Source organism: Pan troglodytes, chromosome 10 (assembly GCF_028858775.2).
Source record: "Pan troglodytes isolate AG18354 chromosome 10, NHGRI_mPanTro3-v2.0_pri, whole genome shotgun sequence".
Taxonomy (NCBI): Eukaryota; Metazoa; Chordata; class Mammalia; order Primates; family Hominidae; genus Pan; species Pan troglodytes.
Window position 1 is genome coordinate 83,179,022 of NC_072408.2, and position 15,786 is coordinate 83,194,807.

The 15,786-nt window shown below is 35.0% G+C and overlaps 1 protein-coding gene across 8 annotated transcripts in view; it reads right to left on the reverse strand.

Annotated features, from left to right (window-relative positions):
- The window catches only part of OSBPL8 (oxysterol binding protein like 8), a 208,131-nt gene that overhangs the window by 49,295 nt on the left and 143,050 nt on the right, over positions 1–15,786 (reverse strand). For all 8 annotated transcript variants that reach the window (XM_009425876.5, XM_509228.9, XM_063785931.1 and 5 more), the window contains 2 exons: positions 9,521–9,591; positions 1,657–1,734 (listed from right to left, as the gene is read on the reverse strand). In XM_009425876.5, the coding sequence (XP_009424151.1) occupies positions 1,657–1,734; positions 9,521–9,591 (149 nt within the window). The remainder of the gene's footprint in view (positions 1–1,656; positions 1,735–9,520; positions 9,592–15,786) is intronic.

Below are 15,786 nucleotides of genomic sequence, written 5' to 3' on the forward strand. Positions count from 1 at the left end.
CCGCCTCTCAAAGTGCTGGGATTACAGGCGTGAGCCACCACACCTGGTCAATTTTACCTCTTTTTAATTACACAATGCATAAACACAGCCTCACAATAAAAATTTCAAACATAAAGCTAGAAGCCATTTTTATTATACCCCCAACCTATTCCAATCCTCTGAATTGATGACTGTTAACCTTCTGGAAAACACTGTCTTTTCAGACCTTTTCTAAGTAACAACCTATAGAAACATGTAGATTTTGTGTTTAGCATGCAAAAAGTTCCCCCAATAAACATTTTTTGAAGAGTATTCATGTCTGTATCATTCTCATTATTTTAAATGTTACATAGGATTCCCACTGCAAATTAAAATAATAAGAGAGCTAACCCTGAGGGCATTCTGTGAACCAGCCACAGTTCTAAGCACTTTACTTGTATTGTCATTACATCATTTAATCCTCACAACAACCTTGTGAAGTAGAAGTATTATTATCCTTATTCTACAGACACGAAAACTGAGGCAGAGACAGTAACCTGCTCAGAATCACACATTTAGTAAATTGTAGGGTCGGGATTCAAACAGGGGCAAACTAGCTCCCAAAGCTATTTTTTTAACCACTGGCCTATACTGCTTCTATAATATTTATTAATATATTCTCTTACTGATAGAAACCTTCTCTGTTACCAATTTTTTCAAATAACAAAGAATGCCACAACTGTTTGCAATTGGAAGTTTTGCTCTCTTTCCCAATACTAATATGTAAGTTATAAATAATTAAGAAACCATAACTATAAAATTAATTTATCCAAAATATGAAAGTTTCACCTTCATAAGTTAATTCTGATAATTTGAGGAATCAGCAGTGAACTAATGAGGTCTTATTGTTGCTTTGTTGTTATAATTTGGATGGGAAAAGAGTGATGATAACCTATTAGTGACTACATTTTTAAAAACTAACAAAATCTTCCACCAGAAAAGTTGCATTTAATGATAAACAGACTAGACATAATACAATTTTAATAATTCTATGCCCTCAAAACTTTAGATTTTGGTCTTTATTAACCTATCTGATTTAATATGGGATGCAAATACAAATATATATAGGACCAGGCATGGAACACAAATGGTAAAATAGACTAGTCAGGAACCAGAGCCAGTTGGAAAGCATGTGTTTCTTAAGCTCCAGATTCTATGGCCACTCAGGAAGGTAAGCCCAGTGCTACATATTTCTCAGAGAAATTGGAAATCTGGACTTTTAATTAACTGTTGGGTCAAAATTTTAAAACATTATGCAGGTCAAGTTCAGGCCATGACCGAGGAGTTAGCAATCTCTAATTTCAATGGGTGCCAGAGTTCCCATTAGGAGTTCCACAACATAGTGATAATATACCTAGTTTGGATACAGCTGTATAGAGATAACACATCCTCAGCCTCTGCAGTTGCCATTTGAGGCCTAAAGCAGTCTGCTCTGTGACAGTCATCAATCAATCTTATCAGTTGACCACAGTGTACCATACAAATATTAACATTTTCTATGTGTGCCTGCCTGTCTGTACCACTGGATGTTTTTTCTTTCTTTAGGAACACACATATATATTTATCCTATTAGTCTACTTCCAAACACACATGCAAAGCACAATGTAAATTACCTTTCAGAAACAACTGGAAACTAACCTTAAGAGATTCTTTTTTTGTGAGTTTGCTTGAAGTTGAACTGTCCTTCTCTGAGCCATTATAAAGTTTAGATTCAGACTGAAATCATACAGAAACAAGAGAAATTAAATCCTTCAGATTTTCTACACGTCGCATCAAAATTAATGTTAAAATTATGTGACATTTTTCTCATTTATTGCTATGATTTAAGCAAATGTCAATTTTCAATAGAATTTTCCCTATATGTCTTTAAAAATGAATCCATGTTAAATCCATAAATATAAAAAAGTTAAAACTAATCAGTATACAAACCTACAATGTGAAGTTAAATAAGATCATCTGTAGATTTTACATTCTATTTTTTTAAGAGTATTTCTAAGAACATATATAATTATTTAGTTATTCTTAGCACAAAAGTAGCCAAAGCAATGTTATCTTTTAACAGTTGAAATATTCTAAAAACAAAGACACAAATTCTAACAAGCTGATGCACATATTGCCCTGCTTCTACTCCTCCTTCAATAGGAAGAAATACAAACACCTTTAGAAACTAGTATTAAGCCTCTCTATCTAATTCGTACAGCGTGTAAACACCAATATTTCTAGGATCTACTACTTCCTACCTATCGAGTGAGTAGGATTTCCTCACTAAATTATTCATGTCTTAAATTTCTTTCCAGACTTTCAGTTTACACTTCATATTTTTATTTAATCTTCACAAGAATCTTGAAAAATAGGCACAACAGATTGTTTAATCTCCATTTTACAAATCATGAAAGGGAGGCTCAGGAAGGTTGATTTTCCAAACTAACAATCATTAACATTGCGGAGATCAGAACCCAGGTTTCCTAATGCAATGCTTGTTTAAAGAGACCACATAGGTTTACCAGAGTAGAAAAGCACAAAAGTTAAAAGCTCTATTTATTTTGGAAAAACAAAATTAAACATACTCCTTCAATGTCCATAAGTTTTATTTTTATCTATTGTTAGACATAGGAAAAGGCACTAAAGTTCTTAGCAGTACTCCTAAGCAGTGCCAAGAAAGTATACAGAACTTGATTCAAATGGTGGCTTTCAAATGTTGAGCGGCCAGATGTGCATAATACCACTAGATATCATCAAGGATACACACCTTTGTATACAACTCCCTCAATTTTTAGATTAATAAGAACAGATAACACATTTATTTGTCAATGATACCCAGTGTGTATCACCCGAAGAAAAGAATGAACTTAGTAAATATCTAACGAATTAATAAAATGAAAATAAAATAGGTACTTGCAGCTCATTTCTCTCATCTCTCCTAAAAACACTTCTGCTACTTGGTATGAAAGATGGGCTATTAAGGTGATGGTATTAACTGGCTGAACCAGAAGGGAAATGCAAACAATTCTCAATGTAGAAATCAACCTAGTTAAACTTTTGGGAAAGTTACTCCTTTAAGAATTGGAGTTGAAACATCACATTAATTACTCCAATGATGATGGCATATATTGTGATACCAAAACAATTTCATAACATTCCTCAAGCCAAACAGGTTTCTGTCTTCTCCTTGGCCCTGGGAACACAAAATGGCATGGCTATTGTCAGAAGAATATGATGGCTTAAAATTATTAGGAGATTCTACTTCCCACAACTTAATAGGACAATGTTTATAGTAGTGTACTTTTAAGAAGCTATTAAATAAAAAATACTAATAGTATTAGCTTAAAAGTTAATGAACATTCATGGTTGTTTACTATTTACCAAGTACAGTTAACTCTTCAACAACATAGGTTTGAACTGCGTGGGTCCACTTATAGGCAGATTTTTTTTCTATGGAAGTTACACTGAGTGTACCTGCCTTTCTTGCTTCCCCTACCACCTTCTCCGCCTCTTCTGCCTCTGCCACCTGAGACAGCAAGACTAACTCTTCCTCGTCAGCCTACTCAATGTGAAGATAACAAAGATAGACCTTTCTGATGATCCACTTCCACTTAATAAACAGTAAATATACTCTCTCTTATGATTTTTTAAATAACATATTCTTTCCTCTAGCTTACTTTATTGTAAGAATACAGTATACAATACATATACAAAATATGTGTTAATTGACTATGTTATCAGTAAGGCTTCTGGTCAACAGTACACAATTACAGTAGTTAAGTTTTTAGGGAGTCAAAAGTTATATGCAGATTTTTATATGCACAGGGGAGGGCAGGGTCAGTGCCCCTAACTTCCATGTTGTTCGAGGATCAACTGTATATACGAAATATTTATATACTCAAAGCAAACTTAGGAGATAGTAGTTGTATCCCTCTTTTACTAATGAGGACACTAAAACTAACAGATTAATATCTTTCCAAAGTCACAAAGCTACAAAGTGGATGAGCTGGGATTTGTACCCTACTCTAATTCCCAGCTTCATGTTCTTAGTTATCTCACTATATTAATTTCTTATCTTTTAAAACTGTTCATATGGTATCTTAAAGTTAAGATCTATCTTTATGAACAAGGAGAAATCTGTGGCCGGGCATGGTGACTCATGCTGGTAATCCCAGCACTTTGGGAGGCTAAGGCGGGAGGATTGCTTGAGCCCAGGAGTTCAAAACCGGCCTGGGCAACATGGTGAGACACCGTCTCTATGAAAAATATAAAAATTAGCTGAGCATAGTGGTGTGTCCCTGTAGTCCCAGCTATTCGGGAGGTTGAGACAGGAGAATCACCCGAGCCTAGGAGTTTGAGGCTGCAGTGAGCAGTGATTGCACCACTGCACTCCAGCCCAGATGATAAAGTGAGACCTTGCCTTAAAAAAAATCAAATTTGTTTCCCTAACAATTCTATATGATAAGCTCTAGCGTGGTTATTCCTAAAAGATTACTGTACATAGGGGACCAGCAGGTCAGAAGGGTGTCACATGAGCTTGGTAAACCGCCCTCGAGGAATCTTTAACTCACATATCTCAAGGAATCTCTGCCATAACGTGCAGTCTAGTTCTGTAATACAAAAAGGAATGACCAAGTTCCACAGTCTTTTCTAAATTACTACCTCGGTTTTCTGAATCAAAACACCTTTCAAATGCCAAAAATGTAAACGATTTTTTTGTTGGGGTAGTTTACTAAACTAAGTTTCCCTTCCTTCATAAACTTTATTGACCACTCTCTTAATGATGACCATCAAGATAGGCAGGTTTAATGTATATTACTGCTTGCCTCTTTGTTAAATGGCATTAGAATGCTTAGCATGTTATATATTTTTTACTTCTTTCCTTCTCTTTTTCTTCTTTCTTTTCCCCTTTAACTGCGATCCCCTTATAGGCTCTGTGACTTTGAGAAGTTAATTTAATCTGTCAGTCTTAGTTTCTTCATCTGTAAAATGAAGATACTACTACTAATTTATAGGGTTGCTTTGAGGGTTAAATGATACTTAAAGTGTTTAACTTAGTACTTGGTAATATATTGTTTCAGGTTTATGACTATATCTCAGATTGCAGGTGCTATCAAAAATCTGACCTTTAGAGATTTAAATAATGGGGCATTTATTTATGAAAATACTTTGCAATTTGCTTTGAAAATTACAAAATGCTACAGATACAAGGAACAACAAGGATAATGATAAGTTACTGTGATCACATCAGACATTTTGGTTTAGAAAGGTTTGTTAACTATCCAGGTAAATGTATATTTTAAAGCAAGTAAAAGATGATTTAGCAAACCTACAAGGCAAAGAGTTAAACCGTTGAAAAATCAACTTAAAGAGATGTGAGCTCAAAAACTCCTTATCCTTTTAACAGAATTCCTTTTATCCCACTAGACACATTAGTTATGTTGTAATTCCTTTGGTTGAGATGGATAATTAAAAATTCATTTTAAAATGCTACTTTGTTTGGGATAATCTGATTAACCGACTTTTCCAATTCACTCATTCATACAATGAAAAAGCCTAGGAAAAGGTGCATGAGAAAGAGGAACTGCCTTATTTTTTGAGATGGGTCTCACTCTGTCACCCAGTCTGGAGTGCAGTGGTGTGATCACAGCTCACTGCAGCCTCCAACTCCTGGGCTCAAGTGATCCTCCCACCTTAGCTTCCTGAGTAGCTGGGACCACAGGAACATGCCACCACGTGTGGCTAATTTTTTGATTTGTAGAGTCAAGGTCTCGCTAAGGTTGCCCAGGCTGGTCTCGAACTCCTGGGCTCATGCAATTCTTCCACCTCAGCCTCCCAAAATGCTGGGATTACAAGCATAAGCCACTGTGCCCAGCTCCTTTATTTTTAAATAATGTCTTGGGGATGAGGCAGGTGTAATTCATTGTGTTAATCAGGCTCAATCATGAATTTTAAGAAATAACATTTAACCTAAAATCCTGTGACCAAAATGAGAGTATTCATATTTTTTGCATCAAGTTGGGAAAAGTTAAAACTGTTTGATGTCCTCAGTTACACAATTTAATCATGAAAGGAATAATAAATCTTGTTTTCCAAATTACTCAGATAAGAATAAAAATCTTCAGAATTCCACAAGTATGAGGTTTAATGATAAATGTATAAATTTTACAACTGTTCTGAAAAACAAGAGAGTTGGTTGCATGCTCATATATATACACAAATTTATATATCTGAGACAAGGTCTCACTTTGTCTCTCAGGCCAGAGTGCAGTGGCGCAAACATGGCTCACTTGCAGCGTCAACCTCCTGGGCTCAAGCATCTCCTGCCTTAGCCCCCCAGGTAGCTGGGATCACAGGCATGTGCTACCACACCCGGCTAATTTTTGTATTTTTTGTAGAGACAGGGTCTTGTCATGTCCAGGCTGGTCTTAAACTCCTGAGCTCAAGCAATCTTCCCATCGCAGCCTCCCCAAGTGCTGGGATTATAGGCATGAAACATTGCACCCAGCAGAATGTTAAAATATTTAAAGACAATGTAGCAACTATAGACATCTTAAGCTAACAGAATAAACTAAGATTAAATCTAAATTAGGAGAAAATCAGTAAGTTTCAGCTCTTGGAAAATAATATGATGAGTATAATTTTACTTATATACCAAATAGTTATGTTAAGAATCCCATTCATTCACTCTAATGCTTTATTCATAAGAAAATAAATTCTTAACTATCTACTGTTAATCAGCTTCTTTGTCAGGTACTTTCTGCACCACAGTCTGGGAGGTAAGATCTTACCTCCCGTGAACAAAAAAGAAAACTGAAGCCACTGTGAATTCTAGTTTGAAGACTTACTATTTTGAGTCTTGGGGAATTAATTTGTCTGAGCCTCAGTTTGTTCATTCATAAAATGGGGCCAATAATACCTGTCTTCTAGTATTGTTATGAATGTTAAAATGGCCCAAGTAAACTCTCAACAAAAAGTAGTTATTAAGTTGGGCATGATGGCAATGTGCCTGCAGTCCCAGCTACTTGGGAGGCTGAGGTGGGAGGACTGATTGAGCCCAGGAGTTCGAATCCAGCTTGGGCAATATAGTGAGGCCCTCATCTCTTAAAAAAAAAAAAAAAAAAAAAAGGTAGCTATTAATGGCCGGGCACGGTGACTCACGCCTGTAATCCCAGCACTCTGGGAGGCCGAGGCGGGCAGATCACAAGGTCAGGAGATCGAGACCATCCTGGCTAACAGGGTGAAACCCCGTCTCTACTAAAAATACAAAAAAATTAGCCAGCTGTGGTGGCGGGCACCTGTAGTCCCAGCTACTCGGGAGGCTGAGGCAGAAGAATGGCGTGAACCCAGGAGGCAGAGCTTGCAGTGAGCCGAGATCGCACCACTGTACTCCAGCCTGGGTGACAGAGCGAGACTCCTTCTCCAAAAAAAAAAAAAAAAGTAGCTATTAATATCATTGTAACTAGCAGCTAAAAACTTATAGGTAATAGGAGAGTCAAGATTCAAATTGACTCTTCACTTTAAAGCAGTGCTGCCCAGTAGAACGTTCTAAATGACAGATGTCCTATATCTGAGCTGTCCAGTGTGGCAGCCACTAGCCATATGTGGTTACTGAGCATTTAAGGTGTGACTAGTATAACTGAGGAGCTGGATTTCTAATTTTATTTAAATTTAATTAATTTAAAGATCCACATATGACTAGATGCCACTGTACCCAAAGCATAGTTCTAAAGCTTGTGGGTTCCTCCCCGCCCCCCATTAAGGCACACAGCTTCATTTAAGGTATGCAAAGTTCCTTTTCAGGCCTCCCCCCTTAAAGGGTACATATAGATGGCAAATAGGTAGCTGTGGTATGTAGGTCTTTGTGTTTAGGTGTTTAGGCTTTTGAGTAGGAATACCATTATATCATGTATTCACCAATTCTGGTATTAATTGCTTGAAAATAGATCTTTTTTTAAAAAAAAAACTATAAATCTCATTGTATTTCTAGCTGTGGCAGACCTAAGATAAATTATTTCCTACTTTCTTTAATAATACAGATCATGTAAAATGATTGACAGGGCTCAAAACTCACTACCCCAAAATATAGGGGCATACTGACTCTTCTAAGCTGAAGGAAACTGAGAAAACTTGAAAAGCAGAAAGGTCACTCTCTGACCTTCTGCCTTTCTGCTCTGAAGCAGGCCACAATATAATTCTCTGACCTTGCCCTGAAGCAGGTGCTCTACCTATCCTTAGAAGAAAGAATCCAAACACACAGAGATACCAAGAAGAAGCTGAACAAACAGGCCTTGCTAAATTCCCCTCAGTGTATTAGCATCATATAATACCCCTCAACCTTTGTCCAATCATACTTCTGTGACTGTCTGCTCTTCATCAAACCAAAGCACATAAATACACAGATTTCCCTGTTCTTTTGGGTCTTCATTTCTGAAAGCTCCTGTGTCACACAGAACTTATGTTAAATAAATGTGTATGCTTTTCTCTTGTTCATCTTTCTTTTGTTATGGGGATCTAAGCCATGAACCTTGCAATGGGGAAAGAAATATTTTCTCCCATTGGTGATCCAGGCATTTCTCATACATGTTATATAAATACAAAGTACTTTTAAACTTCTAGCCTAAGTACTTTACACTAATATGATAGATGAACTTTTGTGTAATGTATACATAAAAAGTGGGAATAATATTTATGTAAAATCATACATAAAAACATACTGTGCAAGCCTCTCAACCACTCTCAAGAACAGGAGCAAAAAATGTGGGTTCTAAGAGCAAGCCCAACTGCTGAGAATAACAGAGAATTCAGTCTTTAGAAACAGTTATCTTACAGTCATTGAAGTTTGATTCCATAAACATAAAAGCTCCCCTGCTACTATATCTTACCAGAAAGAACAGCCAAAAGTTGAATTCCTTCACAAATTATAGAAAATCTAGTGAACTAAAAACCCATAGGGAAACTGGTTACTGCATCACATGGCGTTTCTCAAATCTGAATTTTCTTAAAGAAAAAAAATGCTTAACAGGCCTAAGAATGTGTCTAAGTATCCCAGTTTCAGAAATACTGATTCATAAACTATGTCTTATTCTAAGAAAATGTCTGTCAATAGTAGGCAATTACTACTGCAAAGCTCTGGCTTTTAACTGGTAAAATATATGTATTTTGATTGTCATCTGAATGAACTCAAAACACTTAAGATTTTTTTTTTAAAGCCATAAACCCTGAGAATATATCTGAATGCAATCCTCAGACTCAAGTTTGAGAAGTGCTGCTATAGCAGAGATACCAGAAACAGTATTACTCTGGCAGGAAAACTGGTTACCAATCAGCTGTATTTCTAAGTAACCAACAATACTTATATTAGCCCCAATGGAACTTCACTCTTTTAATACACACTACATGGTTCAGATGTATCAACATAAAAACATCACAAAAAAGCTTCATAGGATTTCAGTGTTAGTTCCCTCATCTCAAATATTAAGAATATGTCATAATCATATATTTGCTTATATATGCTTACCTTGCTCTTTGACATAGAAAGTGAAGATTCATCTTTATTTTGAGAAATATCTTCCTTCCCTCTTTCAAAACCTTAAAAAAATAGTCAGCATATCAGTATTACTACTTTTGAACATGTATAATAAGTCATTCATTTTCAAGTATAGACTATATTTGATATAAATCAGTGCAGGAAGCCTGTACACACAGCTTTAAACTATTAAAGATCTCTAGAGGGTCATATCTAGTATAATCCTTTAGAATTAAGGCTTAGAAAAAATGAAGTATTTCCCTGAACCCACCAACATCGTGAAGTATCTCTTCTTTGCTCCTGCAGAACTCTGCATAAATTCAGCGCTTATAGAGCTTTTATTCTAGTGAGCTGGTTTCCAGCAACGAATTCTAACTCACGGAACCAGCTCAACATACTTTTCATACCTCTGGTCAAAATGGAAAACAATTTCAGACGAGGTGATGAAAGACTGGGGAAATAAATCTGGATTGACTTTTTAAAAATCTTATAATGTGCATATGGTGAGAATTAGATGAAGATACATACAAAGCACTTAGCATAGTGTTTTTGCACATAGCATACATTCAATTAATGTTCACCTTTATTATCATCATTTTCTATTCTTATTCTAAAAGGATGAATCTTAAATACAAGAGTGCAGTGAGACAAACATGCATATACTCCTGCAATCATATAACACTTTAATATAGCACTATGCATAAACCAATTAACAAATTACTATTACAAAGGTACAATTATATTGAGACTTGTGTGGCAGGTATAAAAGGAGCAGTACATTTTAATTTTAATGAGGTTTTTCTATTTTTGAGGACAGGTACTTACTCTTCCCTATAATTATTTGTTCAGAGTCCAATAAAAGCCTTTATTTTAAAATATGTATAATCATTCATAAAGCAACATTTTTAAAAAAGTCAAGTAGTACCAGTGCCTAAAGTATTTTAAAAACACTTCTAGCACATCAAGGATAATACCATTGATTCTGCATTTGGTTTATTAATGTAACAGCTAAAAAAACTGTTCTATTTTCTTAATCAGATATTTTACTGAAAATTTTATATGATATAAAAAAAGGGATCTTTTTTCCTTCTCTGGTAAGAAAAAAGATCACTCAATCTCAATACTAAAAATAAAATGTAAAAAAAATGAAACTTTCATAAATGCAACACGGAATTGTAAATGAAACTAGTTAGTGATTTGGGGTAGTGGTCTCTTCCAAGTATCCTCCCCACTCCTACAATGAGACAGAAACCTACATCCCTATTAGAATGGCTAAAATTAAAAGGACTAACACCATCCAGGTACAGGTGAAAACATAGAGCAAATGAAACTCTGTTCACTACTGGTGAGAACACAGAGTGGCATAACAACTTTGAAAAACTACTTGACTGTATCTATTAAAGTTAAATGTACATTCTACACGGAGGAATTCTAATCCTAGATATACCCAACAGAAATGAGTGTGTACATCCATCAAAAGAGAGGCACAAGAATGTTCATAGAAGCTTTATTCATAATAGCCAAAATCTGGAACCACTTCAAATGGCTATTAAGAGTAAAATTAATGAATTCATTATAGTATGGTCACACTATGGAAAATTAGACAGCAACAAAAAAGAACAACAAATATTGAGTGAGAAGCCAACTCTCCCCATTAAAAAAAAGTACGTACCATATGATTCTATTTACAAACAATCTATGGCGTTAGAGGTTGGAACAGTAGTTTACCTTTTGGAGGAAATACTGACTCGGAGGGGTGTGAGAGAGCCTTCTGCTATGGGAAGTGATTACACGTGTCTATACGTAACTAAAAATTCAAAAGCTGCACACTTAATTACATGTAAATTATACCTCAATAAAAATAATTTTAAAACACATCCTTTCCCTACTCTTCCATTTTATTGCGTTTCTCTTGCTTTGACATCCTATGCCACCTAGTCTATATCCCTTTAACTTGTTCTGTATCTGGCTAATTCTGATTCATTTATCAGCAATAATGATACTTATACTAACACAATAATATTAATAAAAGCAATAATAAAGCAACCAATACCTATTTGTGAGAACCCGAGTGTGACACACTATGCTATAGGTTTCATTTTTTTCTAATCTTTAAAACAATGCCACACACACAAAAAAATTAACCATATTTTACAGTTGAAAAAACTAAAGCTCACAGAAATTATGTTGACCAACATCAACAAGTGACTATCAGAGCTGATTTAAACTTAGGTCTACATTTAAAACTCATGCTGTTTCTACAATGCCATGGAGCCTCTCAAGACGCAAGGCCACCCCTTCAGGGAGGCCTTGTTTTGACTTTGCAGGCATAGTTAGCTGTTCCTTTCTATGACACAAACAGCACTTCACACACACTTGTACTACAGTATTTACTGCAGTATACTCCAATTATCTTTATGCTCATGTTGACCGTGAGTTCCTGAAAAGGGTCTAATCTTTGTATATTCTCTGAAACTTAAAAATTTCATAAATTAATCAAAAATTTAATAGAAAGAACTCCATTTTTACTTCTAAAGGTTTTAGAAAATGTGAAATACAGCACATCTTCAGAAAAATGCCTAAAACATAAATGTATAACAGAGAGAATACTTACTTAACAACCTCCCAAATCAAGAAATAGAGAATTGCTAACATTTCATAAGATTCCTCCTCAGTGCAATTCTTAATCACAATCCACCCTTTGTCTCCACAAGTAATTTGACTTGTGCAATAATTATTTACTAGCGTGTCACAGCAGGTACTTCATTCGTTTTCACTGCTGATTAGAACCCTACTGCATGACTATACCACTATTTATCCATTCCACCATTATCAGACACTTGGATTGTTCCTAATTTTCCCCTGATGAACAATAGTGCTATGAATATTCTTGGAAATGTATCGTGGTAGACACCTCTAAGTTTCTCTAAGGTTTAAATCTAGAAGGAGGAATCCTGGGTCACAGAGCATGTGTAACTTAAACTTTATACCAAACTATGCAAAAGTTCTCTTTTCTCCATAACCGTAGTAACTTCAGTATTGAAAAACTTTTAATATTTTTGGCAGTCTGGTGGATGCACAGTAGTTTGTCAGTGAAGTTTTAGTTTGCGTGTCCCTGATTACTAATGGTGTTGAGAACTTTCTCATGTTAATTGGCTAATTTCCTCTTTGTGAAGAACGTCTTCAGACCTTTTGTACATTAAAAAAAAAAAAATCGTCTATCTTTTCTTATTATATAAGAATTCTTGATATAGTCTAGATACTAGTCCTTTGCCAAATGTATTTGTTGTCAACATCTCCTTATTCTGTGGCTTTTTACAGGCTATATGGTTTCTTTTGGTGAAGAGCTTTTAATTTTCATGTAGTCAAATTTAGCAATCTCTTTCTTTAAAGGTTAATGCTTTGGGGTCTTAAACTCTTCCCTAAATCTGCAGTCATAAAAATATTTTCCAATAATGTAGTTTTACTTTTTGCATCTACATCTACAATCCACCTGGAATTGACATTTGAGTACAGTGTGATATACGGGTACAATTTCACTTTCTTTGCATTTAGACACCAACTGACCTGCCACCGTTTATCAAAAAGAACTTCTTTTATCCATATGTGTCAAATGTTCACAAATGTGTAGGTCTGTTTCTGCACACCCTATCTGTTCTATTCATCTAGCACTTAAAGTACAGTATTGCCTGGAAATGGTGAATGCAGGCATTCTTGTTTCTAATCTCAAAACTGTCAATATTTAACCATTAAGTACAATGTTTAATGTAGATTTTTGATATATTTTTATATGTGTATTTTTATATATATTTGGATATAGATATTGATATTGGTACATATATTAATATATATATTTAAGGAACAGGGTTTATTTTTCTGGTTTTTTTTTTTTTTTTGAGACAGGGTCTTGCTCTGTTGCCTAGGCTGGAGTGCAGTGGTGTGATCTCAGCTCACTGCAGCCTCGACCTCCTGTAACAGGCAATCCTTCAACCTCAGCCTCCTGAGTAGCTGAGACAAGACACATGTCACTAGGCCTGACTTTTTTGTTGTTGTTGTTGTTGAGATGAGGTCTCATCATGTTGCCCAGGCTGGTCTTCAAATCCTGGGCTCAAGCAATCCTCCCACCTCAACCTCCCAAAGTGCTGGAATTACAGGTATAAGCCACCATGTCCAGCTGGAACAGGTACTGATACAGATATTTAAGGAAGTTCACTCCTAGTTTTCTAAGAGTTAACAAAACGAAATTTGGATTTCATCAAAACTTTTCCCACATCTATTAAGATAACCATATTATTTTTTCTGCTTTTAATCTGTTAGTGTAGTGAACCACATTTATTTCTAATGTTAAGTCAATCCTGCTTTCTTAGATTTTCATCCAACTTAGTCATAACGCATTGTCCTCTTTATAAAAAGATATTGCTACTACCATTAAGGAGTGTTGTAATCCATATTCATTACTGATTGGAAAAATTATAGGACAATCTCTTTCAGTTGAATTTCATGTCAAAGTTATACTAATACTAGTGTTCTTCTCACTCTCCACTTCCATCCTCTGAAAGCAGTTGTGCAAGACTAGAATTATTCTTTCATTTAATGGTTGGTAGAACTCGGTATCTACCTGAATCCGGAGCTTTCTAGTTTAATTTCTGTTTTTCTTTTTTTTTCTTTCCTTTTTTTTTTTTTTTGAGATGGAGTCTCGCTCTGTCACCCAGGCTGCTGGAGTGCAGTGGCACGATCTCGGCTCACTGCAACCTCTGTCTCCCGGGTTCAAGCGATTCTCCTGCCTCAGCCTCCTGAGTAGCTGGGATTACAGGTGCATGCCACCACGCCCAGCTAATTTTTGTATTTTTAGTAAAGACGGGGTTTCACCATGTTGGCCAGGCCAGTCTCGAACTCCTGACCTCAAGTGATCCACCCGCCTTGGCCTCCCAAAGTCCTGAGATTACTGGCATGAGCCACCGTGCCCATGCCCAGCCTCTGATTTAATTTCTTAATGGTTATTAGGACTATTCAGATATTCCATTTCTTTTAAGAACAATTTTAGTAAACTATATTTACTAAGAATTTATTTCATTTGAACTTTTGAGTACATCAGCATACAAAAGTTCACAATATTCTCTTACATGTTTAATACATGGCTCCAACTATAGTTATATCTCTTTATTTTTGATACTAATTGTATCAGAGTTACAGTTTTAAAAAAACACCTTTTGTCTACTGATTTGCAGTAGCACTCTTTTTCATAATAAATCATACCACAGGTTTGTCTATCAGTCTTTTTCCAAGAATTTTAGGCTTTACTGAAACTCTCTAGTGTGTGTATTTTCTGTTCCATTAATTCTTAGTCTTACATTTATTATAGTCTTTTTTTCTTTTTGGAGATTTTGCTCTTATTTTTTGAACTTAAGAAAGATACTTAGCTCATTAATTTTTCTTCTCCCTTCTGTTTCTAAAATATGCACTTAAGGCTAAACATTTCCTCTTAATCACGATTTTAAAGCTATATTCCACAAATTTCGATATGTAATGCTTTCATAATTGTTCAAGTCAGTTATTTTTCCAATTCCTATTTTGATTTCTTCTTTGATCCATGAGGCATTTAGAAATATATTTTTGAATTTTAAACATAACAGAATTTTTATTGAACTTTTTGTTATAGATTTCTAACATAAAAAATAAGGTCAGATAATATGTTCTGAATACTTTTAATAATTTAAAATTTGTTGAAACTTACTTTATGGCACAGCATATGAGCAATTTTTATAAATATACCATATGTATTAGATAAGAAGGTATATTCTATAGTTGTTGGGTATAAAGTTCTATATTTGTCCATTAACACAAATTTCTTAGTAGAGAAGTTCTATTTTGATATGTATTTACTGATTTTTGTCCTTTTCTCCCTCAATTACAAAGAGAAGAATATAAGTACAGATTTATCTAGTTTCCATGTTGTTCTCTACAAAATTTCCTTATATATTTTGAGGGCATATAATGTACTCATGCTTTTTGCCCCAAAATTTATTCTGTCTGGTATCAATAGATACAGGAACTTTCTTTTCAGTAGTGTTTGCATTGCTTTTTATCCCTAGTCCTTCCCTACCCCAACTTTTCTTTATTCTTTTATATGTAGATATGTCACTTGTAACAGCAGGTACTGGATTATTTTTAATACTAATCTTTAGATCATTAGTACTCAATATAATTACTGACTTACCTAGATTTATATTTATCTTATTTTGGACTTTCTATTTGTT